Source organism: Amblyomma americanum, chromosome 2, assembly GCF_052857255.1.
Source record: "Amblyomma americanum isolate KBUSLIRL-KWMA chromosome 2, ASM5285725v1, whole genome shotgun sequence".
NCBI lineage: Eukaryota > Metazoa > Arthropoda > Arachnida > Ixodida > Ixodidae > Amblyomma > Amblyomma americanum.
The window spans coordinates 36,544,465-36,571,964 of record NC_135498.1 but is presented as its reverse complement, the minus strand read 5'-3'; the positions used below and the strand labels follow the sequence as shown (position 1 = coordinate 36,571,964).

At 50.9% G+C, this 27,500-nt stretch overlaps 1 protein-coding gene across 2 annotated transcripts; it reads left to right on the top strand.

The window, feature by feature from the left end:
* The first annotated feature begins 1,646 nt into the window (after window positions 1–1,646).
* On the top strand, window positions 1,647–25,003 carry LOC144121007 (uncharacterized). 2 transcript variants are annotated; one of them, XM_077653903.1, is made up of 4 exons: window positions 1,647–1,930; window positions 12,361–12,465; window positions 22,180–22,270; window positions 23,000–25,003. In XM_077653903.1, exons 1-4 carry the CDS (start codon window positions 1,853–1,855, stop codon window positions 23,620–23,622), a joined length of 897 nt encoding a protein of 298 aa, XP_077510029.1. In that variant the 5' UTR covers window positions 1,647–1,852; the 3' UTR covers window positions 23,623–25,003. The 2 variants fall into 2 exon arrangements, with proteins under 2 accessions (XP_077510029.1, XP_077510028.1); XM_077653902.1 differs by having other exon boundaries at window positions 1,650–1,930; window positions 22,997–25,003.
* Window positions 25,004–27,500: the final 2,497 nt, after the last annotated feature.

The following is a 27,500-nucleotide window of genomic DNA, read 5'->3' as shown; positions in this document are numbered from 1 at the left end:
TCTCCCTTGGTCCAAAAGAGGAACCGAAAGCCCTCGCTAGTGAGACGCCGAGTGGCCTTGATAGCGTGGAATAGCAGGTAGAGGTCAGGTGCAAGGCGATTGATCGCCACGGCATTACGATAGGGAGATGTCATTGGTTAGATGCGCTCCTATGAAAGACATTTGCCGATTCGTTAATTCTTGATCTCGCGAAAGACCTCATGACCCATGAGCGGATTTATGGCGCTGTGTCTCTGTCTTCTTCTTTATGTCCTGTTACCCTGCGCGCTGTTTGGCTAAGAATCGCGCACCAACTGGCTCGGCTACTTCCCTTGATCGATTTATGGATCGTTCTTGGAGGGGGAGGTCGGCGGGGTCCCATTTCAACCATGTATTTTTTGAAAATTTTCTTTAAAAAAATAAATTCATAAAATTGAACGTCCATAGAAGGTAGCGACATTTTGCATGATTTTGCACGCATTAGTGATTGCCAACATGGCCAAAATAAAAATATATGAGCAATGTCTTGAGCTTACCCCTCACTATTTCAAAGATTTCTGCTACGAAACTTTGCACACAGCTCCGTATGAGTTCCTCAGGATCCTGAAGGCAAAGGCAGTATCGTGTGGCGGAAATTTCAGCGGAAATGAACCGCTTCGATCAGCCATCACACTTTCACCATTGTTTGTACTTACTGCTCCTGAATCAACGATGCGACTTTATGCACATTCGTGATGCTATGTATCTGAAAAACGTTATTGGACACTCGGCAAGTGTTTTCAGAGATAGTGAGCCTACTTCTTGTACCAGTGTCCACAGGTGGTGTTTGTTCGGTCGCTGTCATTTGCACGCGCCACTAACTTTTTTTTTTTCTCCCGTCCTTACCTCTCCTTCCCCTGACACCACTCGGTGGAAGATAAAGCGAGACAAACACCGAGTCCGCCATGGCTAAGCGTCGTCAGCCAGCTCTGAAAGAGAAAGCAGTCTGAGAGAGAGGAGGAAAGTGGGAGAACGAAGCGAATAAGAGCGCTGGTCAGTCACGATACCAAGCCAGGACAAACAGCCGGGAAAAAAGAAAAAAAAAGTTAGTAGGAGAAGAAAATCACAGAGAGCGAGAGACAGTAAAGTGTACAGAGGAGCAAAGACCGTCTTCTGAAAACATCTTAGCCCTCGCTCCCAGCGTTGCATGCATGCAAACAACGTGATAAAAGCTAACTCGGCTACAAGACAGGTCACCAAGGAAGAACCCGCGGGTGCTGATGCCTCGTGAGCGGCGACGCCTTCGGGAGCCACCCGTCCGGCGCCTCCTCTCCCTTTCCCTCTCTCGGGCTCCTTACGGCCCGTTCTTTCATCTACTCAGGTGCTTTCTCCTCTGCGTCTATTTTACTTCCAAGTCAGCCGGTGGTCGGCACGTGCAAAGAGCTTCCACGCGGAACGGTGCGCCCCTCCCGGGCCGCTGAAAGACACACGAAAGAAGAAAGAGAAGAGATGATGGTGGAGGGAGGAGGTGAAGGGGAGAGAGAAAGAAATGCAGTAGCAACTACACGAGGGAACGGCGCGCGAGCCGGCTCCCGAAGGAAGCTGGACACGCGCGCACGCCTGGCGCACTTTCGTGAATTGAACCGTGCTCCGCAAAATGGCGCCTGGAGAGGAGGAGGCAGCGTGGAGAGGAGGAGTAGGCGCGCCCCATTGGCCGAGACGCGGGGAAGAGAAGCGGGGAGGAGGCGGAGGGTAGCGGTCGCATCCCGGCGCGCGCGTGGCGGCAGTCGGAACTCCGAAGCGCGTGCCGGGACTTGGCCGAGATCTCTCTGCTCTTCAGGACTCGTGTCGTGGCCCGCCCGCCGGTCGAGCGGGAAAGGATACGCGCCGAGCGATGACCATGCCTCCTTCCGAGCGGGGATTCGGATTCGTGCACCATCAGCTGCACCAGAGCAAGGCGGAGAGCCGAAGGGTGAGAGGGATTTGCACTTTTTGGCCACTCCTGTCATTGTTTTATTGACTACTGGTTGCGCCCAGCAACCTATTACTCCGCTAACACGGTCTAATGCCTGTGTCATGTCAATGAAATGACTACATCAGGAGACAGCTTGTGAACCTAGTTGTTACTTCTTAACGCTGTCGCAAATACAGGTGTTGTTAGCGCGACGTTTAAACAGCATTCCGACTGACACCACTTTCGCACAACCAGTTCCTTTCGTCTTTGAAGTTTTCTGCATCGTGTTCACAATGCAATCCCGGTAAGCTCCGTTGAACACATTTAACATGCAATAGTACTTAATGGGATCCCAACAGTGTAGGTGGCTAGTTCCGTTTCAACTAACGGTTAATCTCTGGCTCGTTTTTATATTATCCCGCCATTAAATGTGCAGCCTTTGCCATAAGTAACCAGGCTGCATTGTTTGCTTTTCATGCGAATAGTAGAGCCCTTGCGGCTTCCCTAAAGATAAAGAGGTCTCGTAATGTGAGGACAAGGGTTCTCTTTACCACACAGAGATTTAGAGCTGGAGGGCTGGCATAATAGCTTCAATATACGACTGAGAACCAAACCGTCCAGCCTGGTAACTTTTGCCAAAAACTGTACCTACGCTGTCCCTTGTGAAATCATATTCAAGTTGACAAGTTGAGATGGTCGCATGGTTTTTGCGACCAAACTTTCAATACTTATTTTCGCCTCATGTCAGCTGACGATCATTTCAGTGATTTTTTTCCCTTTAACGCAGCTCCCTTTGCAAACAGCACCGCGTGTTGACCGTTTCCTTTAGTCAGTGATTTTATTGTGGTGTTGTATTTGGCTGACATCTTTGTACCAAAACGCTTGGCAGATCGCCTGACAAGGTCCGAAACTCCTCAGAATTGTCTAAAATAACTTTGCAATAAATAAAACAAGAAATGAACCAGACAAAACAAAAGGCAACTTCCTGCAAATATACACTAGTTCAGTGCATGGGTTCTTGATGTACTATCATTATGCATATTAGCTGAGTGGTTTGTTATATACTTGTATGTCTGGGAACGTCATTATCCAAACGAGCTTGTGCCCTTGGGCTCTGATGCAACCGTTTAATTTCAAATGAGGCTCCAACTCCGTGTCGTCATAGAGACTGAAATGTTTCAGTTTGACAAATTCAGTTTGGCCATGTCCCATACCTATGCTTTTGGTTCTTCATATGTACCCTCAAGGGCCAGGTTTTTCGCCGAAGTTTGCTTTCTGACGATTCTGTGTAAGACACCAAACTCGTTATCACGGGGTTTCTGGTTTGCTGTCTGCTTAGCATAGTTTTCGACCCAGTTTTTGGCACCAGTATGTGCTTAGCTGGCCATACATGCGATATTCACCTGACATTTTCGGCCCCTGTACGGTAACACGTCGCAATCATGGTTAAACGGCTAACGGCGGTCCTTCTATTTCACTAATCGCGTAGACGATGCTTTGATGAAATGTCTGCACGCGGGCAATCTGTGGAAGGGCAGCTTCCTTGATGAATTTTCCTACTTCCATTTGTCCATCATTTAAAAGCGACTGAAGCTTGAAAGATCAAAGAGGCATTGACCGTTTTAAGCTCTTGCGCCTGAAGGGAGCTCGTGGCGTTCACACCTGCGGTGCTTCTGCCTGAACTGTTTTTAATGGCGCAGGGTTTGTACAGTCATGTGCGAATCGGTTCTTCAGACCTTGCGTTATACAGGATTAAGATTCTGAGCCACTTAATCACGAAGGCGCCGCACGTGACCTCTTGAACCAAAGCCGCAGTTTTCTGGCCAGTCGATGCTAGCACGTGTATGTACAGTCTTGGTCAAAAGTCTTAAGGCCAGAGGCTTTTTGCTTCAGCCGCATAACAGAGCCATTACGGCACTATTAATGACCGAATGACCTTGAAATGCTAGCAGAAGGTTTCTTCTTGCGGTAGAGGAGTTTTCTGCTTGACTTGTTTTTCGAGTGATTCTACAGGAACATTCTATAGGAACATTCATTTCGCTGCAGCTGAACGCTGTGGCCTTAAGACTTTTGACCAAGACTGCAGATGTTTCGATTTTTGGAATGAACTCATTCAAGACGTTGGGAAGACACTTCTACCCGAGCTGTTCTGCTCATGCTCCTTATGCAATTGTCTAAATCGATTGTCCTTTGTTGGCGAGAGTAAACACCCCTGTGGGATCTTAAGGTGACCCCCTCTACGTCTTTTTGGCATCATGGATGCGCATAGACACGATATAATACCGGCGCTAATTCGCTCCGCTCATGAAAGAAGCCCAGTACTGAATGGCACGTCTCTCTGGGAACTGCGTCGAGAGGTAAATCTGTAGGGAAGGGCGCCGGTGCCCTTCTGTGCACCCTCCGTACAGACTCGACAGACAGCCGTACGTGATTGCGGCAGGAGCAAACAGAGGAGAGAGCGAGAGAGTATAAAGCTGAGCACGCTGGCCGAGAAATAGGAACAAGAAACATGGAGAGAGCGAGGCGACGACATGCGTCAGCACGCGCCAGTCGGTCGTGGCCGGGGGGGCTCGACGCGCGTGCCTCCTCGGGGTTCCTGCCCCTGATTGGTCAGGCGAGCACGTGCCCAGCGCGCGACCGCTCGTCCTCCAATCGGCCGGCGGAACTGAGGGCTGCTTGGCGGCGCGCACCGCGCCACTACCCCCTCCTTGCCTGGCCTGGAGAGCCGCGAGCGACTAGATACCGCCGTTGACTTCTGCTATTTTGTGTCCCGGCACCGTGATTCTTTTTATCAACGGACCGGCGTGCCATCGTTATCGCGGGGCGAGCTAACAATACCCGCTTCGCTGCCGTTGCCGCTACGCCCGCACTTGCCATACTGGGGATCGCCTCGGCCCACCTCGCGGCCTGCAAAGGCGCGCCGCGATGACGTAGCTGCCACGGCTCCGATAAGGAGAGGACTCCTGACTGAGAGAAAGCTAGCCTCAGGGGGAGGGGGACGAGGGTCGTAGGCTCGGCAGGCAACGACGCCGAGACGAGCCGCTGCTTGGCCGATAACTGAGCTGCGAGGCGCTGAGGGTTGCCCTCCCTGATAAACTGATTCCCTCTTCCCCAGCCTGCTACGGAGTATAGCTCAACTCGGTGATGGCGAAACGAGAGTCCTCTAGTGAGAGTGGCGCACGACTTCTTCTCTCGGACGTCTTCTGCGCGAGAAAGCGGAGTGTATAAAACGCGGTGACTTTCTTGCAGGACGCCGGATAGGGACGGTTTCCATTATCGCGAGGCCCTGCGTCACGTGCGCGCTTGTGACGTTATAGCGTGGGCTTATCTCGGACTATATAACGGCGGGAAGCTGGTGTGAACGTGACGTGGGTGTTCGGGACATTAGGATCTCCCTGGTAAAAGAAAAAAAAAGGAGATGGATGGATTTACTGTTTTGGGTTAAAGATCCCCAGGTGGTCGAAATTATTCCGGAGCCTTCCACTATGGCACCTCTTCTTCCTTTCTTCTTTCACTCCCTCCTTTATCCCTTCCCTTACGGCGCGGTTCAGGTGTCCAACGATATATGGGACAGATATTGCGCCATTTCCTTTCCCCCCAAAAACCAATTATTATTATTATTAACAGAGTTCAGGTTACCAAATGGCGCTGCCATGCGGAGTTCTCCGCTAAGCACAGCTCGAGGCATCTAATGCTTGCATTCTGTTCCCGGTTTCTTCTCAAGAACACAGTCATTGAGATTTGGCATATCATAACATTTCTGTTGATCATCTGTTTCTGTTATTCACCGCACCGAGTGTCGGATCCAGGTGATGGCGGACGTCGGGTAGACCTTGAGTCAATAAAGACAACAACGAAGCCGGATTATACACTTGGAACTAATTTGCGATGATGTCCAAGTCGATCTAACGGTTTTATCATTCTTGGGTTTTAAAGCTTCTGAAACGCGCAGGTAATTAATATCTTAGCAGTTTCGTTGCTCAGATCTTGAGCCCTGGGCAGATAACAGGCCATGAGCTAAACGTTACTGCTTCAAATGCTATCCTCCCATTGTGTTTGAGGTGACGCTGGTAGCAAGTGTAAAATAAGGGCTTTTTGAAAACATTGTGGGGCGTATCACTCACAGGGCGCTATAATGACGATTCAACTTCGATGGGGCAAGGACAGCTGCGCGAAGCAGATCGATGGTTAATGTGTGTTCGCCCGCATGACGTTGGGTCTCAGATCAAATTTACTAAGCATTCCACTCCAGGAAGCCTCAACGAAAATCCGCTGATAGGCTTGGGGTATACCTATTCGCATCTGTTCTCCAGCTTCCCGCAGAACAGTTATCTACAGCGTGATATTGCCATTACAACCTTCAGATATCGGTCTCACTACATCATACTCACTTGCACAGTGTAGTCCAAAGTAGCAGAGCCGAGCGAACTCTGAACGATGCGCTCAGTTGATATGAAATCAATGCCAAAGGAGCTGCCATTCTGTTGATCTATAGCGAGGTATCGTTATGCCCCTAGCCGAGTCTGCTGTGTGGGGAGATAGCGGCACTGTTTTATCCAAGCCGGAACTTGGACGTTCTTCGATGCGTCATTGTCTGACCACTAATCTCCGCTACGGAGAATCACCCCCTTCTCAACTGATGTGTGCAGCGGTCTTTCCATGGTATGGAGTAATAGCGGGTGGACGCAGATCCCCTTTGAAGATGTCGGAAGCGACAAGTAGCCGATAAAGCAACTTTTTTTTCTTGGTAGCCAGGTGAAGTGCGAGACCTCCCCCATGCCGCGACTCCTCCCGCTCTGTCTGCTGGCCATTCTCGATAAGGAACCGCTTGACGCTCGCTGTCGAGACAACGCACTTGCTTGCCGTTAAATAGAGAGAGAGAGGGGGAAAGAGGAAGGTAAGGGTGCCTCGTGTATGTACTCTACATAGAAACACCCAGTCATCGGGATCTTTGAAATATGTTGGGTGTCGCGCACGCGTTATAAGCGCGGGCTGATTGTCATCAACCCGACTCAGTTGTGATGTCAAAAAGTGCACCGTACACGGCCTCTTCTATAGAATACAAGCACGGAGCCTGGTGGCCATTACTGAGGCTAAACTTTGTAAGCGTTCTCACCTTACGGCCTGTGTTACGGAGGCGTTAGCATCGAGCAGCTGCGTGATGATAGCCTTTACTTCTTATTATTTGCTTTTTTTTCACAACCGCGAACTATCCACAAACATGCAGAGATGAAGGCCTAAGGTTTGAAGAAGTCGGCATAATTTGTGTAGGCCGCTTCTCAGCGCAGCGGAAACGGGCTGGTGAACAACAAAAACAATGGAGACAGACATGGAATGATGGTCATCATGTACGAACTATCATTACCAGGGATTCGGGACAGCCCCCAGTCGGTGTCGTTAAGCCTATAGCGCTCTTTGACGTTATGTGGTGCAGCCACTCTGTCATTCGTTTTTCTTACGACACGGATGACGTCACCGCGCTGTTTTTCGACGTTCAAAGCCATGCGTTACGTAGTGGCAGAATTCTTGGTAATCGTGCACTTCCAAACAGCCGTAAGCGTCCAGCCTCTACAGAGGTCATGATATGAACGACCGCGACTCTGCCTCAGACATTGATTTTACGGTCGTGTCAAGTGAAATGTCTACCAGTAAAGACAACAGAGGCAAGAAGGATAGTTGCATCATGACTGTGATAACGTAGGGCTGGCACTACGCCATTAGGAAGAGTAGTAATCAGACCATATATAAGACGTTCGTTATCTGAACGGCTAGGTTCCTCGTTCAGGGTCTAAGATTAAGCTCACTGCCCGAGACTGTGATTCGCGGCCTTCACGGGACACTATCCACTGCTCCACACCGTCATCCCTGCGTACAAGCCAAGCACCAGACGTCATAATTTTTTTTTTTTTTGCAAAAATGAATGAGAACGTTCAGCTTTACTTCAATTATGTAATGAACACAAAAAATCATATAGCATGGGAGAGGTGCAAGCAGGATGGGTCTTGATTGCCTATAATCTGAGCAAAAGTATTTTAAAAGGCACAGACTCTGCCTGTAACAACCTGCACACTTGTTGTGTGCACTCTAATATCAGGATCACGGGCTAGCGTCGCTTTTATCAATGGCCTCTAGATCTGTTTTTATTTTGTTCACTGTATCTCGATAAAATGCCTTTTTGCGGCAGCTTGATACGGTACTGCGTTAGATCTAACTCAAAGCTGGCACAAATAACGATGTCTTCCCGGTACCAGGGATCACTCATTGTTGCACACGTGTCTCTGACCTCTTGGCAAAGAGTGGCGAAGTTCAGTGTACGTCCTTTTGTTGTTCCTTCCAGCTTACCCCTGCACGCTTGAATTGATTTAAAATCTTATAGCATTGTGCGTGACGTTACAGCTTATCGATAACAGCTATAGATTCTTGGGAAATGCTACGAGCGCACTTAGGCTCTGTGACTAAAATATCTCATCGCTAATGTGTTCCACACAGAATGGAGCTGTCTGTGGTGCAATTTTTTTATGATCTGTTGAATGGGGTCACTGCATTGTTGTCACGGCCTTCGAGCTATGCGGGGCAGTCATAGCGAGCTTAGTAAGGATAACAGTTCGTCGACCTTTGTTTTTGTTTTGTTTTTCATGGCATTCATTTGACGTCATGTGTACATTGCTCCTTTATCTTTTTTTGGTCGCTTAAAAAAAAAAAACGAATGAGGCTTCCTCCCGACTATCATTCAGCGTGTTTTTATACTCTTCCATTTATCAGAAAATGCGCTATTAAAGCTCAGCACATTTGATCTCTTGTGAGGATGTGCAAATTTGCAGAAATTTTAAAAGCGCGAGTACCTGCATTCCGCTGAAGAAGTGCAATCGTTCGAGTTGGCAGTTGAATATTTTGCGGCTAGTGTGTATGTGTCTGAGTTCTGGATCAACCCTCACAACATAAAGAGTGAACCCGCCGCGGCGGCTCAGTGGTTAGTGCGTTCGGCTATTGATCAGGAGTACCCGGGTTCGAACCCGACCGCGGTGGCTGCGTTTTTATGGAGGCAAAACGCTAAGGCGCCCGTGTGCTGTGCGATGTCAGTGCACGTTAAAGATAATAATAATAATAATAATAATTGGTTTTTGGGGAAAGGAAATGGCGCAGTATCTGTCTGATATATCGTTGGACACTTGAACCGCGCCGTAAGGGAAGGGATAAAGGAGGGAGTGAAAGAAGAAAGGAAGTAACAGGTGCCCTAGTGGAGGGCTCCGGAATAATTTCGACCACCTGGGGATCTTTAGCGTGCACTGACATCGCACAGCACACGGGCGCCTTAGCATTTTTCCTCCATAAAAACGCAGACGCCGCGGTCGGGTTCGAACCCGAGAACTCCGGCTCAGTAGTCGAGCGTTAAAGATCCCCAGGTGGTCGAAATTATCCCGGAGCCCTCCACTACGACACCTCGTTCTTCCTTTCTTCTTTCAATCCGTCCTCTATCCCTTCCCTTACGGCGCGGTTCAGGTGTCCAACGATATATGAGACAGGTACGGCGACATTTCCTTTCTCCCAAAACCAATTATAATATAAAGAGTGCCGCAACCTATATATAGGAGGGCAAAAGAAGGTGACGGCATGGGAAACACACATCTCAGCGCTCTTGGCGCACCTCGAAAACAGTTCCATCGCACGTTACGCGGGAACATTGTTTTCGTGTACGCGACGATAGCCGGTTGAGTGTCTTGTTTTTGCTGCGGGCATGCTCAAGACGGTCGCCCAGGCGCGGGCCAACTGACGGAGAACTCAAAGTCGGCCTCAGGAAAAAGAAAAGGAAAAAAAAAATCAGCCTGGAAGATGAGAAGTACTTGCAGCTCGGCTTGTTGGTGCGCTCTTATGTCGTTCTGAAAACAGCCGGGAAGATATCTCGCGCACACACGCACAAACCGACATTCATCTTCAACTCGTGCACGTCCAGGCCCTAGAGAGTTTTATAAAAATTGGCGGAGGTATCGCATAGTTAAACATGGTATTCAGGGAAAACTTCACAGCACTGGGTACGTGACGTCATTCATGCGACTAATCACATTACCCCCTTTCTCTAACACAAAAATGAAGGGTCATCCAAAGGTCAAAAGTCATTGTATGGTCAAGGTCAAACGTCATCAGCATGTGGTGCGACACCAAGATGGTCCACAAGGTTAGACTGAAGGGCTTGTTGTGACGCGACTTGTAGCCATGCATGACCTCTGACTCGGTTGAGGTCAAATTTAGTGCCACGCGAGGCGCGGCTCTACCTAACTAAAGTAGTGAAGCTTTCGCCTCAAAAGCCACACACTGCGCGATGTCCTTCGGAGTGGGTTGGCTTGGTTTATGGGTGTTTAACGTCCCAAAGCGACTCAGACTGTGAGAGACGCCGTAGTGAAGGGCTCCGGAAATTTCGACCACCTGGGATTCTTTAACGTGCACTGACATCGCACAGTACACGGCCCTCTAGAACAGAGTGGGTGCACCTGACTGCGCAGTTACGGAGGCAGAGGCAATGATTGAGGATTGATGAATTTGCGCGAGTTTCACCTCGGGGCAGGCTCCTGCTTCTCACTTGAACTTCACCACTTTTCTTCTCGCGTGGAGGACGGGTGCTGCTATTTCCTATTAAACTCGCTTTTTTCTTCTTTTTTTTTTGCCAAGCTACCTTACCTCCGGAGGAGAAAAAAACGTTGGAGGAAGCGACACGCGCCTTGTCCTCCATATTCATTAGGGAAAATTGTTCACGTGCTAGGACAGGCGCCATGATCATCTCATTAGGCGCTGCAAAGCCGCGCATATAGAAACTGGCCGAACGTTTTGCACGGTCGGCACGCGTCACACCCCACGCTTTCTGACGTCACAGCCTGCCCTGAAAGCCTATTAGCATCTATTAGCGGTTTCAAGAGGAAGAAAATGCTGCCCGCGGCAAATTTGCGGAGCATTAAGAGATATTCTTATGCAAATTGACACATATTGCATTTCCGTTCATGCCCAAGGAGGGTATGGTTTACGGTTCTTCAGTGCCTCCGTGGTACGTAGCTCAGTGGTTATGGCGCTCGGTTGCTAACCCGAAAGACGCGGGTTCGATCCGGGCAGCGGCGGTCGAATTTCGATGGAGGCGAAATTCTAAAGGGCCGTGTTTTGTGCGATGTCAGTGCATGTGAAAGAACCCCAGGTGGTCGAAATTTCCGGAGCCCTCCACTACGCCGTCCCTCTTAACCTGAGTCGCTTTGGGACGTTAAAGCCCCATAAACCCATACGGCTGTTCAAGGTCCCCGCCGTGGTGGCTCAGTGGTTAGGGCGCTCGACTACTGATCCGGAGTACCCGGGTTCGAACCCAACCGCGGCGGCTGCGTTTTTATGGAGGAAAAACGCTAAGGCGCCCGTGTGCTGTGCGATGTCAGTGCACGTTAAAGATCCCCAGGTGGTCGAAATTATTCCGGAGCCCTCCACTACGGCACCCCTTTCTTCTTTCACTCCCTCCTTTATCCCTTCCCTTACGGCGCGGTTCAGGTGTCCAACGATATATGAGACAGATACTGCGCCGTTTACTTTCCACAAAAACCAATTATTATTGTTCAAGGTCCCTTGCTCTGTTCTGGACGTTGTCAGTCCTGAGTGTTGTACGTGTGCTCATTATGGGTTAAGGAAAGCGTTAGATACTTTATTTTTAGCTTTCTGTTTCCTTCAGTATCGGGGTGATAGCGCACGCACATCGCCAGCGTGCAAGTGCTATTGAATAGAATGGATTTGACACCAAGCCTTCCGAAGCAGCTGCTTTGCATTGACAGACTGGATGTGAAGCTTACAAAATGGCCTGCCTTCCGCGTGTGCATTGTATGCCTATGCAAGCGCTACAACCAGCGCATATAATCGCAACTTCCAGCGGAGAGTTACCGTTACTTGCTGGCGGCTGTGTGTTTATGCAAAATGCTAACGCATTGTCACTGGAATGTTTGGAGAAACGCGACAACGCTAAGAATCGAACGGCTAAAAATGGAAATGAATAATAATTTGCACATTTCAAGACTGCTCATTTGTTAATCGATGTAAAAAGTATATTCCGCGTCGTCGCGCGCAGCCAGACTTGATGAGTCTCCCAGTAAATAAAGCTTTGCTACCAGTTCCATCAGTGCACACTTAGCGATGCTGAAGCTTTGTGATGACGGGATGCTTTTTTCCTGCACAAAGTCGCCTTGACGAAGTCTAAATACTTTCTAGCGCTACCGCATCAGTGGTATCCACATGATCGCTGCGAGTTGTGGTTAGCAACACACGTGGGTGTTGCTAACCAAACGACTGAAATGCGACTTAATTGCTAAACATCTACACTATCTTCAAATGCGGAGGCCAGCGGGCCAGATCATTTGTATTATTTACTGGCGATGTTTTCGCGAGGGAGAAAAAAATTGATTCGTTTTTGTCTTTTTCTTTGGCCCTCGCAGGCGTCCAAGCCCTTGATGGAAAAGCGTCGCCGGGCGCGCATCAACCACAGCTTATCGCAGCTCAAGAGCCTCCTGCTAGACGGACACAGCAAGAAAGAATCTCAGGTAGGCACCGCCTCGTCTGCTCTTTGGGTTTATGTGCACATTTGTGGGTATACTTTCGTCCGAAGCATGGCGGTAGCAACCTTTTATTGTTGAGCGCATTCTTGGTCGTCTGATACCGGCGGACTACGCGGATTAAACCATAACGAATGTTATCGTTGCCCTTGTGGTTCGCGAGCGTGACGACCAACGTGGCGTCAGTCCAGCAATGCATTTGCATACATGCATCTCCATACATGTTTTTAAGGATAACAGCGCGATAGATGGGTACGCGAAAGAGGCGCTGTTACCCTCAAGAATATCAAGAATTAGAGATTGTACATGTATTATGCAAGTGCTGTGTTGAAAGAGGAACGAATGCAAAACCTGGGTTTTTCGGGCCTTGATACGAAGAAAACTTGGCATCTGTGCATATGCGGCTGTAAATTAAGGGACCACTCGTTTCAATGCTTTTAAGGCTATCACTTGCATATCATTTTCCGGGGAAAAAAAAACGTTTTTATCCGTCCCGCATCTTTTCCGCATCTTACGAAAGTGTGATTTTCTGATTCAGTAGGCAGAAGGAGGTTGTTGTGACTTGGTAGATTGCGGCATTGCTTCGCGGTGACTTGAAGCGCGTGTGAAATACCTTGCTTGCACGAACGCGCGCTTCGCAACACGTAACAACAACAAGAATAAAAAAAGAACGAGGAAAAACGGCGAACTTGCAGCGTCCAGCTTCAGAGTAATGATTTACTGCGAGAACGCTGGGCTTTACAACATCATAGCGATGAACCTGTCTGTAGGCCTTGAGATATTACCTCCTCCCAAACTCCGTTAGAACCCCTCTGGCCTAATTTCGTGACAACCAGTGGAGAGAGGAGAGCGAATGAGCAGCAGGCGCAGTAAGAATTAACGCCTACAGCAGGCTTCATGCCTTCACTTCGCGCCGTCCTTACCCTTGAAGCAGATCCTTCGTCAGCTCCCCCTGGATCTCTCTTACGCGCCGTTGATGTCCGCGGCCTTAGTTGCACGCGCATAGATAGCACCCCTCCCTTCCTTCACTACGCAACCGGGCTGCCAGCTAAACGGGCTCCCTTGTTTTGAACCCCCCCTCCATTCTGTCCGGCCCCTAACGCGTCCATTCGCTCTTCACCCCTGCGGGCTCCTCTGACCACTTGGCTGCTTTCACCCGCTCAAGCCGACAGGCCTCAGCTGCCACCGAGCGCGGTTGGCCAACGGGTCAAGTGTCAAGGCTACTGCTACTACCGCTACCGTCGTAAAGGCGCGGGGCGCTCCCCCCCCCCCCCCCCCGCACCCCTCTCCACCTCTGTCGTCCTGCTCCCTCGCGGCACGGCCACCGTGCGTCTGGCTCTCGAGAGAGGCCGTTGTTGTTTCCGGTAGCGTGAAGAAAGCACGGCGCACGGGTTCGCGCCGCCCGTTGCATTAACGCTTGCACCGGCGCCGTGATCCCGCCGCACAGTGGCATACCTCGCCCTTGAGAGAGGTGGGGAGGGGCGGAAGCCTTGCCTCGTCGCCACCACCCGCGCCCCTGCCTGCAGCCGTGCGCGCCGAGTGCGGAAGCAGGTGTTGGCGTGCTCTCACTCTCTCGGAGCGAAGCGAGTCGGCGGCCGTCGTGACCGGTGGGCGGGTGCGTGCTGCGGGATGGGCGCCGGAGCGGGGGTCCTCCGTTTTGGCACATTCCATTCGGCCGGGTGGTGTGCTGGTGGCTTGGGAAAAAAAAAAAGGACGGGAAGGGTAGGGAAGGCACATCGCGTTATTCGTGGAAATGCAACGTGCGTCGAATAGCGGAAGTTAAAAAAAAAAAAGTAGTAGGCTTTAACGTACTCGAACCGAGCCGACGTGCGAAAGCGTGTTTAGCCTGGTTGACTAATGCTCTTGCTTTTATTGGTCGTCGGCACGTCTGGCGACGATATTATTTGGATGGTAACTTTTGCTGATAAAGACGACGTGCAATGCACAGCCCGAGAGTGTGTTGCAGTTTAACACGAAGCGCGATAAGCTGCGGGGATAGCCTAGTGCTCTGGTGCAGTCGCCAGCGAATCTGATCTGTTCGCTCCTCCGCTGGTTCGTATCGCAGGCGTTGCAATATTTATTTATGGTTTGGTCAAGGTCACCCTCAAGGTTAAGCTTCACACAAATTTGGTGAGCCGGTTAGACCTCGTAAAGTTGTGCTTTCCCTCTACAAACGCATATTAGTTAAGCTGTTGCAATGATCTCTCTGGCTCCGTAAATATGTCAGCGCTTTCGTAGCGCTAATCCGCATATTTACGAGTCATGATCCAGAGCTAGGGCTCTACTCCGTTTTTATTTATGTTGTTTTTCAAGGAAATTACCCTTTTTTTTCAGACCTATGTGAAGGATGGTATAGCCAACGCGCTTTCTTTCGTTTTACTTATTCATTACAAGGGTTTGCTCCTCGCTAGTGACAGTTGCTCGAATGTGAAATCTCGGGTGTGCAAGGCGCATTTCAGAAGTCTTCAAACGCCCTTGCGGTGGCGGCAATTAATAATTGGTTTTTGGTGGAATGTAAAATGGCGCAGTATCTGTCTCATATATCGTTGGACACCTGAACCGCGCCGTAAGGGAAGGTATAAAGGATGGAGTGAAAGAAGATAGGAACGAATAGGTCCGTAGTGGAGGGCTCCGGAATAATTTCGACCACCTGGGGATCTTTAACGTGCACTGACATCGCACAGCACACGGGCGCCTTATAGCGGTCAAGTGGGAATTGCGGTGGCAGCAAGAACAGCAGTGGTAAGACAGAAGCAGTGACGCGTGAACTTTGCCGCAGTGGAAACAAGCCCGCCTACTTTTCTACTTTACCCAAAAGCCGAGCCCACAAGATTTGATTACACCGGCGGTTCCAACCTCAACTGCCCCCCCCCCCCCCCCAGCTTATTTTGCCGGCCCTCTCGCCTTTCTTCCGTAATTACAGCGCGATGACCCGCACAGCCAACATAAATAGAAGAGTCGCGCGTTCGAGTCACGGGCCGTCACGTCCGAAACCACCGAGCCGTGGCAAGATAGAAGAAGCCCCCCAAAACTCTGGACGACGCCAGTCCCTGGCGCGCGTGCGTGTGCGCGCTCGGGCGAAAGCGAATAGTAATCCCAGCTTCCTGCGGCTCTACTCTCGTCCCTAAACTGGTCGTGACTAAAACCGTCACGCCGCGGCGCTCCTCTCCCTCGAGTCACACTTCACCGTACTACACCCTCTCTCTGTGCCCAGCTCCTGAGTCCCTAACACCACCGCCACGGTCGTGTCTCGCCTGCAGCCGTCAGATCTACAGGTGTCGGAGACGCCGCGACTCACGAGAATGACGGCATGAAAATCGTGTATAAAAAGATGCGGCGGAGGCCAGAAAGCGTACATCATCAGCGGCGCGTGCACTGCCCTCGCCACCGCTGCGCAGGCAGAGAAAAAAGAAAGCAGCGCACACTCCTCTCTTTTCTCGAAAGGCTTCGCGATTCCTTTCACGCAGCGACGTGCCCTTCCCCTCGGCTCGCTTGTCTGATCTCCAAGGACGCCGCTGAGTGCCTCGGCTTCTTCTGGGTGGCACGTGCCGTTTTCAGCCCTTCCTGCCGGCACGCTAGACGGAGGGCACGCATGAAATGTCAGAACAAAAACAACAAAAAAAGCGTACGTAGTTCTTTTAGCTTTTTTTTCTTAGGCGAGACAGGAGCCCGGCGTGCCGTGACGATCGTGCCGCACGCTCGGCGTCGTCGGTTTTCCTTTACGCTTGTCACTTTCCATCTTTATCTTTACTGTTGCGTTCCGGCCGGACGACATCGTGCGCTGGACAGTCTCCGTTTTCGTGGCTTTTTTCTTTTTCGTCTCGAATCGGGTGTAGATGGCCGCTGACTGCGCGTTCCGCTGGTCGCTGTTGATGTGTGTCTGGCTCTAGGTTGGTACACGCCGGCAGCTCACCGCGCTGTTTCGTTTGAGATCCATCGCCCTCGAGCGGGCCGCCGCTTCGAGCCCAGCCCTTGCGGCACGCCTCTCATGGCGGTCAATCTTCATGCGTGTCCTTTAGTGTGCGCCCCGTGTGAGCACGGCTTCTAAGGTGGACGGCCTAGAAACACGTGTCGATTCAGTTCTGATATGGGCGCGACTGGACTAGGCGGAAAGTTGGAAGGTTTGTCCCGTGGAATGGCACTCTCGGGGAAACATTTGTTTCACTTTTTTTTTTTTTTACAATCAGAGCCACGTGTCCGTGAATCACCGGCAGAATACCCCGAAGTAACAACGAGTTGATTTGTGTTGAAACGTCAAGGAAGCCACGGTCTGTCAGAAGAACTTTTCCTTTAAAATACGAATTTCTTAGTCATACGCTTTCTGCGCATATATCATACAAGGCTTCACGGGCTTCTGTAAATGCGACTAGTAAAGGAAAGGAATGGTGCCTGCTCTTTGCGCGGTGCTATTTCGTGCGCCCTGCTTCAGTCAGCCTAACTTCCCGCGCACGTGGACTTTTGAACGAACGTCAACGGGGAATAGAATCGACGCACCTGCACGGTTCCCTCTCAAGGCTAAGATCCTTCAGTACTCTGTTATGGCCACTATTCATCGGCCCTCGTTACGGCGTTTTTAGCGCGCTGTACATGTCCTCCGGGCTGGTATACGGTATCTTGTTCAGAACTGAATCCTCTTTCCCTCAAAGCTTCGAAAAAAGCTCGTAAGAGCGTGATAGAAGCAGGCCGGAATCACCTTCTATAATGAGCACTGCGCTGAATAACGAATGGCGAGCCGACAGCGAAAACTTTTTCGACCAACGACGGTCGTCGTTTGCGTCCTCGGTTCGTTTACTTCTTTTTGCGTCGAAAGGACGAAGGAAAGGAACAGAGGGCAAGACGAAAAGCGCGTGGACGGTGATTATCGGTCCTCTCTTAAAAGTGGGTACGTCGACGAGGCGCGACTGTGCTTCTGGAAGATGAATTGCTCCGCTAGGACTCGCCCTTTCTTCGTCTGGCCACAGTCATCATCGACACTGTTCCCGCGGCTCCCTCCTTTCTCGTTCCCACAGTGGCGAACAGCCCTTAGCCGATACCTGGAAGCCTTCGTTGTCACAATGGCCGTTTTCCCGTCTCTTTTGCTTCAGCGCCCGCGAGCTCATCAAAAGATGGCGTCGGCGGCGAACAGGCAACAACAAAGAAGGATGAGCGGCCTCAGGCCACGGAGCCTCGTACGGCACTTAGGATGGTACGATCACGGCTGGCACCACCTTGGGGAGTTTGGGGGTAGCCCGCCCGGACCAGGCGCCAGAGGTCCGCCCTCTCCAGTAGCTTGAAGCACTGGAGGGCAGGAGCCGGCGGCGCCTTCTGGAGTCCCGCGTCCTCCTGGTTTAGGTTTGTCAGCTCGCTCGCATTGTATTGCCCCTGTATCGAGGGGGGAAGTGGGGTAAGAAGAGCGTTCGGTCCACCAAATGGGTGGCTTCTCCAACGAGACCTGGCGGCCGGAGCAGCGACGGCGAAGTTATCGCTTTCTTCCGGATTTTCGTGCAGTACAGAGAGATGGGAGGGGGGAGCCCCGAGGCTGGCCGAGCAACGCGTTCCCCTCTACATCAGTGTGCCGAGCAGGGAGCTACGGCGGTACTAATGGCAGCACTAATTTGAAGGAGCCGCCGGTAGCTGAGGCGAGCTAGCAAAACGGGGGTTGGAGCAACGGGAAAGGGGATTCCCGGCGGGTTGCCGTGGCCCGTTCCTTCTCCTGCTGAGTCTCCCGCGGGGAGTTTTTACTCGCGGTCGCGCGGGGTTTGGAAAGTGAGGAACGGCCACTCCCTGAAACTTGGTCCGCCGAGAGGTTGGGGGGTAGGCGGGAGAGATGCGCTACCAAGAAAGCCACAGCGCGCGCGTGTGTGCGCCCCGCTTGGAGACGAACGGCGCCAGCAACCCCGATAACCGCTGTCTTCCCCTTGACGCGCGCACGCTTTGAAGGCGTTCGCGAGCGCCGCAGAGAACAGAGGGGCGTAGCAGGCCCGGCTGATTCTGACCGGGGCGCACCTTTCTTGAACCTCGCCTCTCTTGGCCGCCACCGGGGCGCGCGCATGGCCTTGGCGGGAAGCCCTTCCTCGCCACAGATCCACAGCCACCTCTTGCACGCGCTGTTGCTGGCACTACGTGCAACGGGAAGGAAAGAGCTCGCGTTCTCTTCGGTGCGGCGTGGAAAGTATTCAAAAGGCGTCACTGGTCTCGCTGCCGTTTCTTGCTGCTGCTCGGCTTTTGTGACGCAGCGGTGGGCAACCAGCCGCGCCGCGTTCTCAGGCTTGCACGTTCTTGTGTACTTTTTTTTTTCTGTTCATATTGCTGGCTGGTCTCACCAAACGGGATAAAATGAAAAAGTGGTAGAGGAGTGTCGGATGTTTCACAGCTCGAGTCGTTATTTTTCTCTCTCTCTCGGGACGCGAGGGCGATTCTTCTCCTTATGTGGGTCAGTCACGCGCCCAGAGGAGTCTGAAAGGGCGCCTCTTCGTCCGCCTTTCTCCGGCTTCCGCCCCCCCCCCCCCCCCCCCCCCCCTCGAATGGAACTGTACGCGTGCACACACGTGCGCGTGGGGGCGGGCGCGTGCGTGTTTTTGGCGCGCTTTTCTGGGTTCGGAGTCGGTCGGCCTTGCTGCTATTCTCTGAAATCTTTCTTTGCCACTAGCGCGCGTCCTCGTATTGTCTGCGTGCGCTCATGAGGGGATCTTGCGTGGAAACGTTATAGCTCGCCCAAGAAGAGTAGTTCACTGCAAATTCTTTTCGTGCTCAATGAAGTGTGCACATAAATTGTTGCCGTACTAGACCTTTCGCCGGCGTGACAGCTGTTTATACCCGATTCACTGTCACGTCATGCAATGTCGAAGAAGCGGTGGTGTGTTGAAGCCCGGAAGTATTGCATCGGGCTTACGCACAACATCTCTGAAAAGAAGGTCGCCAATTTTTACAAATATCGGGAGAACCTTCATGACAGTGCAGTCCGCCGCGGCACGCTGGTAATGTTTCGTATTGGCGCTAAGGTTTGGCGGTTACTATACCTGGCCTCAGTCGGCTTGTACGACAACACATTCACACAGTTCATGATTTAAAGAGGGGCTTAGCGCGACCGAAGCAAGGACATGAGAGGGACATAGGCTCATCCAAATCATGACTTGCCAACTAGCTCAAAATTTCCACATTTGCTCACGCGGCGTTCTTCGCGCGCACCGCTTCCACGTCCAGTCCAGGCTTGGTCAGGCTCGACTGTCTTGGCATGCAAGTTCCGTGTCAGAAATGACTCGAACTTTCACTCAACATGGAACAATATCGTAGCTCAAAGTGCATCATGAGCGCGTGCTGCAATGATGACGCAAAGAATCATCTCTGGGGTGGCTTGTCACGGCTGCTTACTAACTGACGCTGCATCTTTCACTCGCACCTTGCGTCCTTCTAGAACTGCCTCCAACCTTCTCCGTTGTCCATCTGCGAACTGATACTTCACTAGAACTGTCCCCAACCTTCTCCGTTGTCCATCTGCGAACTGATACTTCACTAGAACTGTCTCCAACCTCATCCGTTGTCCATCTGCGAACTGATACTTCACTAGAACTGTATCCAACCTCATCCGTTGTCCATCTGCGAACTGATACTTCACTAGAACTGTCCCCAACCTTCTCCGTTGTTCATCTGCGAACTGATACTTCACTAGAACTGTCTCCAACCTCATCCGTTGTCCATCTGCGAACTGATACTTCACTAGAACTGTATCCAACCTCATCCGTTGTCCATCTGCGAACTGATACTTCACTAGAACTGTATCCAACCTCATCCGTTGTCCATCTGCGAACTGATACTTCACTAGAACTGTCCCCAACCTTCTCCGTTGTCCATCTGCGAACTGATACTTCACTAGAACTGTCTCCAACCTCATCCGTTGTCCATCTGCGAACTGATACTTCACTAGAACTGTATCCAACCTCATCCGTTGTCCATCTGCGAACTGATACTTCACTAGAACTGTCTCCAACCTTCTCCGTTGTCCATCTGCGAACTGATACTTCACTAGAACTGTCTCCAACCTCCTCCGTTGTCCATCTGCGAACTGATACTTCACTCCAACGCAAACGAAATATGGACAGAAGGGTATAGGGTACCAGTAATTCCGTTCCTGCGTTGACCACGACTGCGTGCGTTGTCGGTGGTTTAACTGGGAGCCGAGCTCTGACAGCAGGATGACGACACAGGGCGGGACTCTCCTTCAGCTCCGCTTGCGAAGTCGACAGCTGCTCGCTGCGGCCTCACGAACGCTGGAATCCGAACAAAGGAGCCAGCGCCTTACGCAATCTTCGCACGCGTCGACTGCGCAACGCTCCTCCAAACCGAGCACACACACACACACACCAGGCGGCGGTGATACGCCGCTAAGAGGGGACCGATGCTGATTTACGACTCGGCCTCGCGCAGAGCCATTAGTTTGCCCACACGTAACGCGAATGGCACGCGTGCATTTTGCGTTGATACTAGAAGAAGATGAAAGGGTAGAAAGGGTGCGCGTATTTACGGCTGCGGAGGTGCGACCCAAGTAGTTCGCCGGCAGGGCGTCTGTAGTAGTACGGGTGGTCGCGTATGACGGTCAAAGCAGATCTGATCATCGACCTCTCCTTGCCTCCCAGTCCCATTCAGAAAGCTGCCACCGCTCCTACTCTGCTGCCCGACCCCGGTAGTCGAAGCCAAGGTTACTCGCCTTGCCGAGGAATTGCGTGTCTACTTGAAAGAGGGGCGTTTGGGAGGGAGCTCGGGTGCGGCGGTCTCTCAGAAGCCTTTTTTTTGGGGGGGGGGGGGGGTGGGGGGGGGGGTACTTTTTTGGTTAGTGCGTGGCGTACTGACGTGCGCCGTCCCCCCATTTAACCTTCCCCCGCGAAGCAGTCATCCCGTAGCGTTCCGCAAAGAAAAGAAGGGGAGGCCACCGCACGGTTAGTCACCCACCTCGCGCCTCGGTCACAGGTTACGCGAGCTCGGCATACTGATCGTGATTCGAACGCCAGCGCCGCGCGTCGCAACACGGGAGGGTTCACGACCTTGCGTCGCTCTTCCCGTATCACCCTTTGACCTCTGACGCACGCAGCGCGCGCGTTTGTCGTCCCCGGTAGGTTCGACGTACGCTGGAGCATGATATATATTCGAGGGGCTTTTGCCGCTTCTTGGAGCCCGCCGTGCAGCCCTACCCTGCACGGCGACATATTGCGTAATGCGTTGACCCCGTTCGCTGTTCAAGGCACGCTGTCCTTTCTTCGACTTGCATGCCTCCGGTACTATAGTACTACGGGTGCGGCGTCAGATCTTTTCGCACGGGTCTGTGCATAAATATGGGCGGAGCTGGCGTTAAGGCTCGGTGCGGAAAAAAAGAGTTGGGTGTGCTCCTATTGACGGCCGACGAAATTGTTTGACCAGGGTTCAGTGAGCCTGACGCCCTGTGTGTACTCCCGAATATGTTTTTTTCTTGCCGCTGAATTCTTTTTTTTTGGAATGCTTTCCCTCGTGCGAGACATTACTACTCCGTCATCCTGACTACCCGTGAAGATGTGTGTTCTTAGCGCTTGGGCTTGTGCCCGTAAAGCGACCCCCATGCAAAGATTCGTGCGTCGTCGACGACCGGCCACGTTTTGTAGCGTGACAAAAAAAAAAGTTTCATGATCGCTTATTTTTTATTGTGCCCATCCCCTCTGTCACGCGAATAACCGTGGCTCTTCTTCGTTCATGCAGAACCCTCGTAATGCGAAGCTGGAGAAGGCCGACATCCTGGAGATGACTGTGAGGCATTTGCAGAGCATCCACCACGGTCACCATCTGCCTCGTAAGTCTCCGCTTCGTGCTCATTATTAATGGGGGCTTTCATCTTGAAACGAAGACATGACTGCTCAGAAAACGTAAACTGGTGAAGTTTCAAAATTTCGAAGTTGCACCCCTTACTTTCACGCAGCTGTGGCTGGTGTGATGCAATCACCGTACGTTTTACTAGCGACTAATGATTACTGTTGGAACCAGAAATTGCCTGACGAAGCGGTCCGTTCGTACCCATCAACCATTACCTCAAGCGGAGTACGCCAATTCTATTGTAGTCATGCAGCGCTAAAGGCGACGAAATAATTAATAGCAGGTCAGCCGCTTATTAATAGAACATCATTGGTGGCTTTTTAACTAGCTGAATGAGTGTCGTGACAAACCGTTTTCACCCGCCGCGGTGGCTCAGTGGTTAGGCGCTCGACTACTGATCCGGAGTTCCCGGGTTCGAACCCGACCGCGGCGGCTGCGTTTTTATGGAGGAAAAACGCTAAGGCGCCCGTGTGCTGTGCGATGTTAGTGCACGTTAAAGATCCCCAGGTGGTCGAAATTATTCCGGAGCCCTCCACTACGGCACCTCATCTTCCTTTCTTCTTTCACTCCCTCCTTTATCCCTTCCCTTACGGCGCGGTTCAGGTGTCCAACGATATATGAGACAGATACTGCGCCATTTCCTTTCCACCAAATACCAATTATTATTATTATTATTATTAAACCGTTTTCTTGTCTCCTTTCTCACCAGCAACCCACGCCATGGAAGCTCGGTACCAGGCGGGCTACGCCGCATGCGCCCGCGAAGTGACAGACTTCGTGACGAACGCCGACGTGGACGCCTCCCTGAGGGTCAGGCTTCTGGCCCACCTGTCCACCAGCTTCGCCAACCTACAACCGTCTCTGTCCACGGACGCCATGGACGCCGAAGACGGTGGTACCAGGACGGCCGTTCATTGTCCGTCCTCTGCAGCGGCGATCGCCTCTGCCACGACCTCCGCTGGAACTGTGTCCAGTCATGGCATGGCTGGTCGTGTGGTCGTCAAGCAAGAAGCTTCGGACACAGAGTCCAATGTGGTCCCTTCTTCATCTCCCTACGGTGTAATCGGTCATCCGTGCTTCGCGCCCGGAGAGCTGTCCAGGATGCCGATGGCCAGCCCTCTCAACCTGGCCACTGGGAGCCGGTCCTCCGCATGCTCATCCTCCTCTTCGGGCGTGAGTGCGCCGGCTAGCCCGTTCAGTGACTCTGAGTCGACCACGTCGGCGGACGACTATGGACCCGAACTCGTGCGCATAGAATCGCGCCCGTTCGGAGTGATCCGCCGGGCTCCGCCAGTCATCATGTACGGTGATCATGTTTGGAGGCCCTGGTAGCTCAGTTCTTGAGGCCGCTCGCCCCTTGACGCTTTGTGCCAAATTCATTATTCCGATATCATATGGTTTCTCTGCATTCGATGCATCCCTGTGTGTGCAGTCGCTAAGCGCGCCTGGCTCAAAAGCTCTCTGGCGCACAGTCTAGTATACGTCCGACGATGCTTTTGCTCAATATGAACTGCATCGTAGCCTCGGGACCACTGCATCGAATTCAGCTCATACAAAACTTTGTCTCTGTCTTGCTGAAAACAGCTGATGGTTCACCGTGTTGATGCCCAAAGATTGTATGGCAGATATTTTGTGTGCACTGTGTATTGAACGCACGCAGTGGCAGCAGTACTCGCTACAAACAGTGGTTGTGAGCTGGACGGCAAGGGGGTTACGAAATGCGGGCGGAGCCTTTTGCTAAAGCACAAAACAGTGCTTTGTTGACGCATGTGCAGGGTTTTAAATTTACGCCACGGTGCCGAATTCCTCTGAACACACTGGGCTAACACGGTTCCCATTTGGAGTTGTTGAGCAGTTAGTCCAAGTCCTGCCATCTCCTAGCAGTCTTGATTGGTAGTTGGTAGAGTAACTGTCCCTGACAGCTGGCCCCAGGTTCCCTACTCAGACTAGGACGAATTTTTTGCACCTGCAAAGCCTCTGTGAAAACAGCTTCCCGTCGTATTCGTGTAGTAGCATTAAGTGGATACTATATCGAGCAATGAACCCCTTATTTTAAATTTACTTCACCTCCGCTTACTCCCTCAGGCGCACTGCGCCCTTCATGCTTGTACTGAAGTAAAAAAAAAAGTAAACGAGAGACGAAAGCAAAATAGTAGCATCCTTTTCACCATACTTATGAACACAAACATATTTGTTTCTGGGTTAAAAAAGGGGAATGTGCTCGTTTAATCGCGGCTGATCTGATGACGTGCGTGTAAGAGTAACCTTCTGTTTATGAATCATTCGTCGTATGCCTCTGGCCGCTGAGTAACCCAATACTCGTTGCAGTATGTACAATTATCAGTTCTGTGAGCGCACAATGCGGGAATTGTTCCCTCTGGGGCAAGACTGAAGCGTGTCCGCGAGCTGTTTCGTACGCCTTTTGTACCATATGTACAGAACTTGTCTTTCAGAATTTCCCACCAAAAAAACATAATTTTATATAAGCATTGTATATATGTGTTACATTTTGTGTGTACAGTTCCTAAGAACGACATGTGTGTTTACCGAGTCGTCGTTAAGTTATCGAGTCAAAGTCATGCTCATCTTCCATTATTCACATTTATGCTGAAGTGCCTTTTTACTGGATGCCATCCTACATGTGTCACAAAAAAACGCGCACAGAAAAGTATGCAAGTGTTGAATAAACGCCAAACGTTTGTTTGTATGCAAAGCAACGTCTTTTGTGTGTTGTTTCTTGAGCAACCTCTAGCACTCCATGCAATTTGATTGCGAAATGAAATTGGCACGGAAAAGAAATTATCTGGGGTATATCGCTTTATTTGGCTAGAAAATCATCTCTAGCCGGACCTTACACCAAAAACGATGCACTGAACACATCATTGGAAGGGCCAGTAAGGGATGGCTTTTCTCTGTTCCCTGCAAATGCCTGACAGCCGCCGTCTCTTAAAACTCCCGCCGCCTTGAGAGCTAATAAACAGTTTTGCGCACAGGAACATGCTAACTGTGGCCGGTCATCTCGCAGCTGGCGAAAAACTCCCTACGCTCACAGTTCAATGGCGGTATACGGACTCCCCTCTTCAGCTCACGGATCGCTCTTGCTCGCGTAGTGTTTAAAGGGGCTCTGAAACGCCTTCCGAGGAGAGCACATTAACTCACTTAATCACTGCACTGCGTTGCCATGAAAACCAGAGCCAAATAATACTCTTCTACACGCAGCAGACGACCCACAATCACGCGTCAAAGTTGGCGAGCCCTTCCCGGCGACTTTTTCATGCTCGCACCCTCCTCCGTCCCCCGCATCTGCGTAGACAAGGTGAGAGGTGGCCATTTGTTTAGAATGTTTCAGACGTCAGGCAGCTACCGTGGCCGTGGCCAATAATCCGCTTAGCTCCGGCGGGTCGGGAAGCTCCCCTCCCAGAGGGGGGTCGGCGAAGGAGCGCCTACCTTCCAGCGTGCAAAAAGTGACGAGAGGAGAGGGAAAGGCGCGAAGACGCTGAAATTCAAATTTTAACTACAGATAACAGCTTCTACAAGGCGCATTTAAAAAATCCTTGCTGGACACTATTCGTGAAGCGGCGTGCTTCAATATCCCGAGCATGCCGCAACTTTATTAGAGCCCCCTTCGCAGCCCCTTTAAGGCTTGCCTTCTCTCTTACGCATGAAACACTCTGTGCAGTCAATAAAGGCTTTGCTGTGGTGGTACACACCCCTTGGTCTTTTCTGGAGGGTTAAACGTTGCACCTCTAGAAGCAACCACAGCTCCTCGAGGCCGATAACGGGAGCATGACATCCACCCCCTGCGCACAGGCCTGGTGTACACTGTGTAGCCTGACCGGGGTCGGCTATGACAGCGGGTTCGTGACGCGCTGGGCCTCGGGCAGTGTGGTTCCTCGTTCTGCGCGTTTCTATTTATTTCTGATGAATGAGCTGATCCCCGTTCACGCGTGCCGGAAGCACCACGCGCGCTCTATTCTGGGCGCAAAGCTGCAGAGAAAGTGGGAGATGAATTTACTCAATAAAGATCTCGTGGACTTCCTTCGGCTTCTAACTCCATTTTTTTGAAGCTTGGAAAAAATCCACGTTCGCGCAAATAAATTCACACAGACATAACAAAAAAAAAAACAAGGAGACAACGGACAGGCGCTTTTTGTGTGAATTTATTTGCGCCAACGTAGATTTTTTTTCCAAGCTTCAAAAAAATGCTTAAGCAACTAGCCCAGCAACATGCCTTACTGTTCCAACTCCAATTTGATGCAAACAGCAAGCTAACAAGAATGAAGAGAAAATTATGGCATGATCAGACATGATGTGACAGTTCTGCGAGAGCAGTCGGATTTACCTTCGAATGTAGTTTGAAGCTTTTACTCTAAGCCGAGGTTATACCAATCGTGGGAAATTCACCTGATCGTGTCATAATTAAGAATACCAAGGAAAAAATAATGAACGTTAAATATTAGCCCATGCAAAATGTGGGGAAAGTTTTCATTCGTGGTTAAACTGCTGGTTTGGATATTGCTACCAGCCAAATGGCGGCCGCGAAAGGTATGATCTCTGAGAAGGTACAAGCAGTCGCTGTAGCTGACTCCACAGCATAAGCTGCGGTACACTGCCTGTAATAGCTGGGGAATGGAAGCATATATCGCTAATGTTTTCCCACCCAAGAGAGCGCTCTTGATTAGCTACGTGCGTCGATGAGATAAGGTTTCAAATCTCACAAAGCAAGAACTTGAAAGAAATGGTCATGCTGTCTGGCATGACCAAGGTGAAAAATTGCTTTAGAACTATCGAACTCAAATGCTGAATTCGAATGAATTTTCGATGTCATTACTGACGCGAAAATTAACAGGAGAAACTAGACTGGAACCAGTGTCATTAACGCAGTGGCTGCTGGGCGCTAAGAAATCGTGAAATTAGCTGATGGTGCAAACATTAAAAGACAAAAAAGCACACGCAATTTTCCATAGGTGATACAAAACTATTTTGAAAAATCAGGCTTCTATTTGCGCAGCGTGTGTCGAAATAAAAAGGGCATGGAATAAATATATTTTAACCATGTTTCTTTTCTACCGCTTGGTTTGCTCTTTCTGAGGATTTCGTTTGAAAATTTTGCCCAGTGTTTCTCTCTGGTCAAGAACAAATTTTTTAATCGCAATAGATTGACAAAAGCAGGGTGTTGTGACAGTTTAGTTCTTTTTGTGTTAAGAATT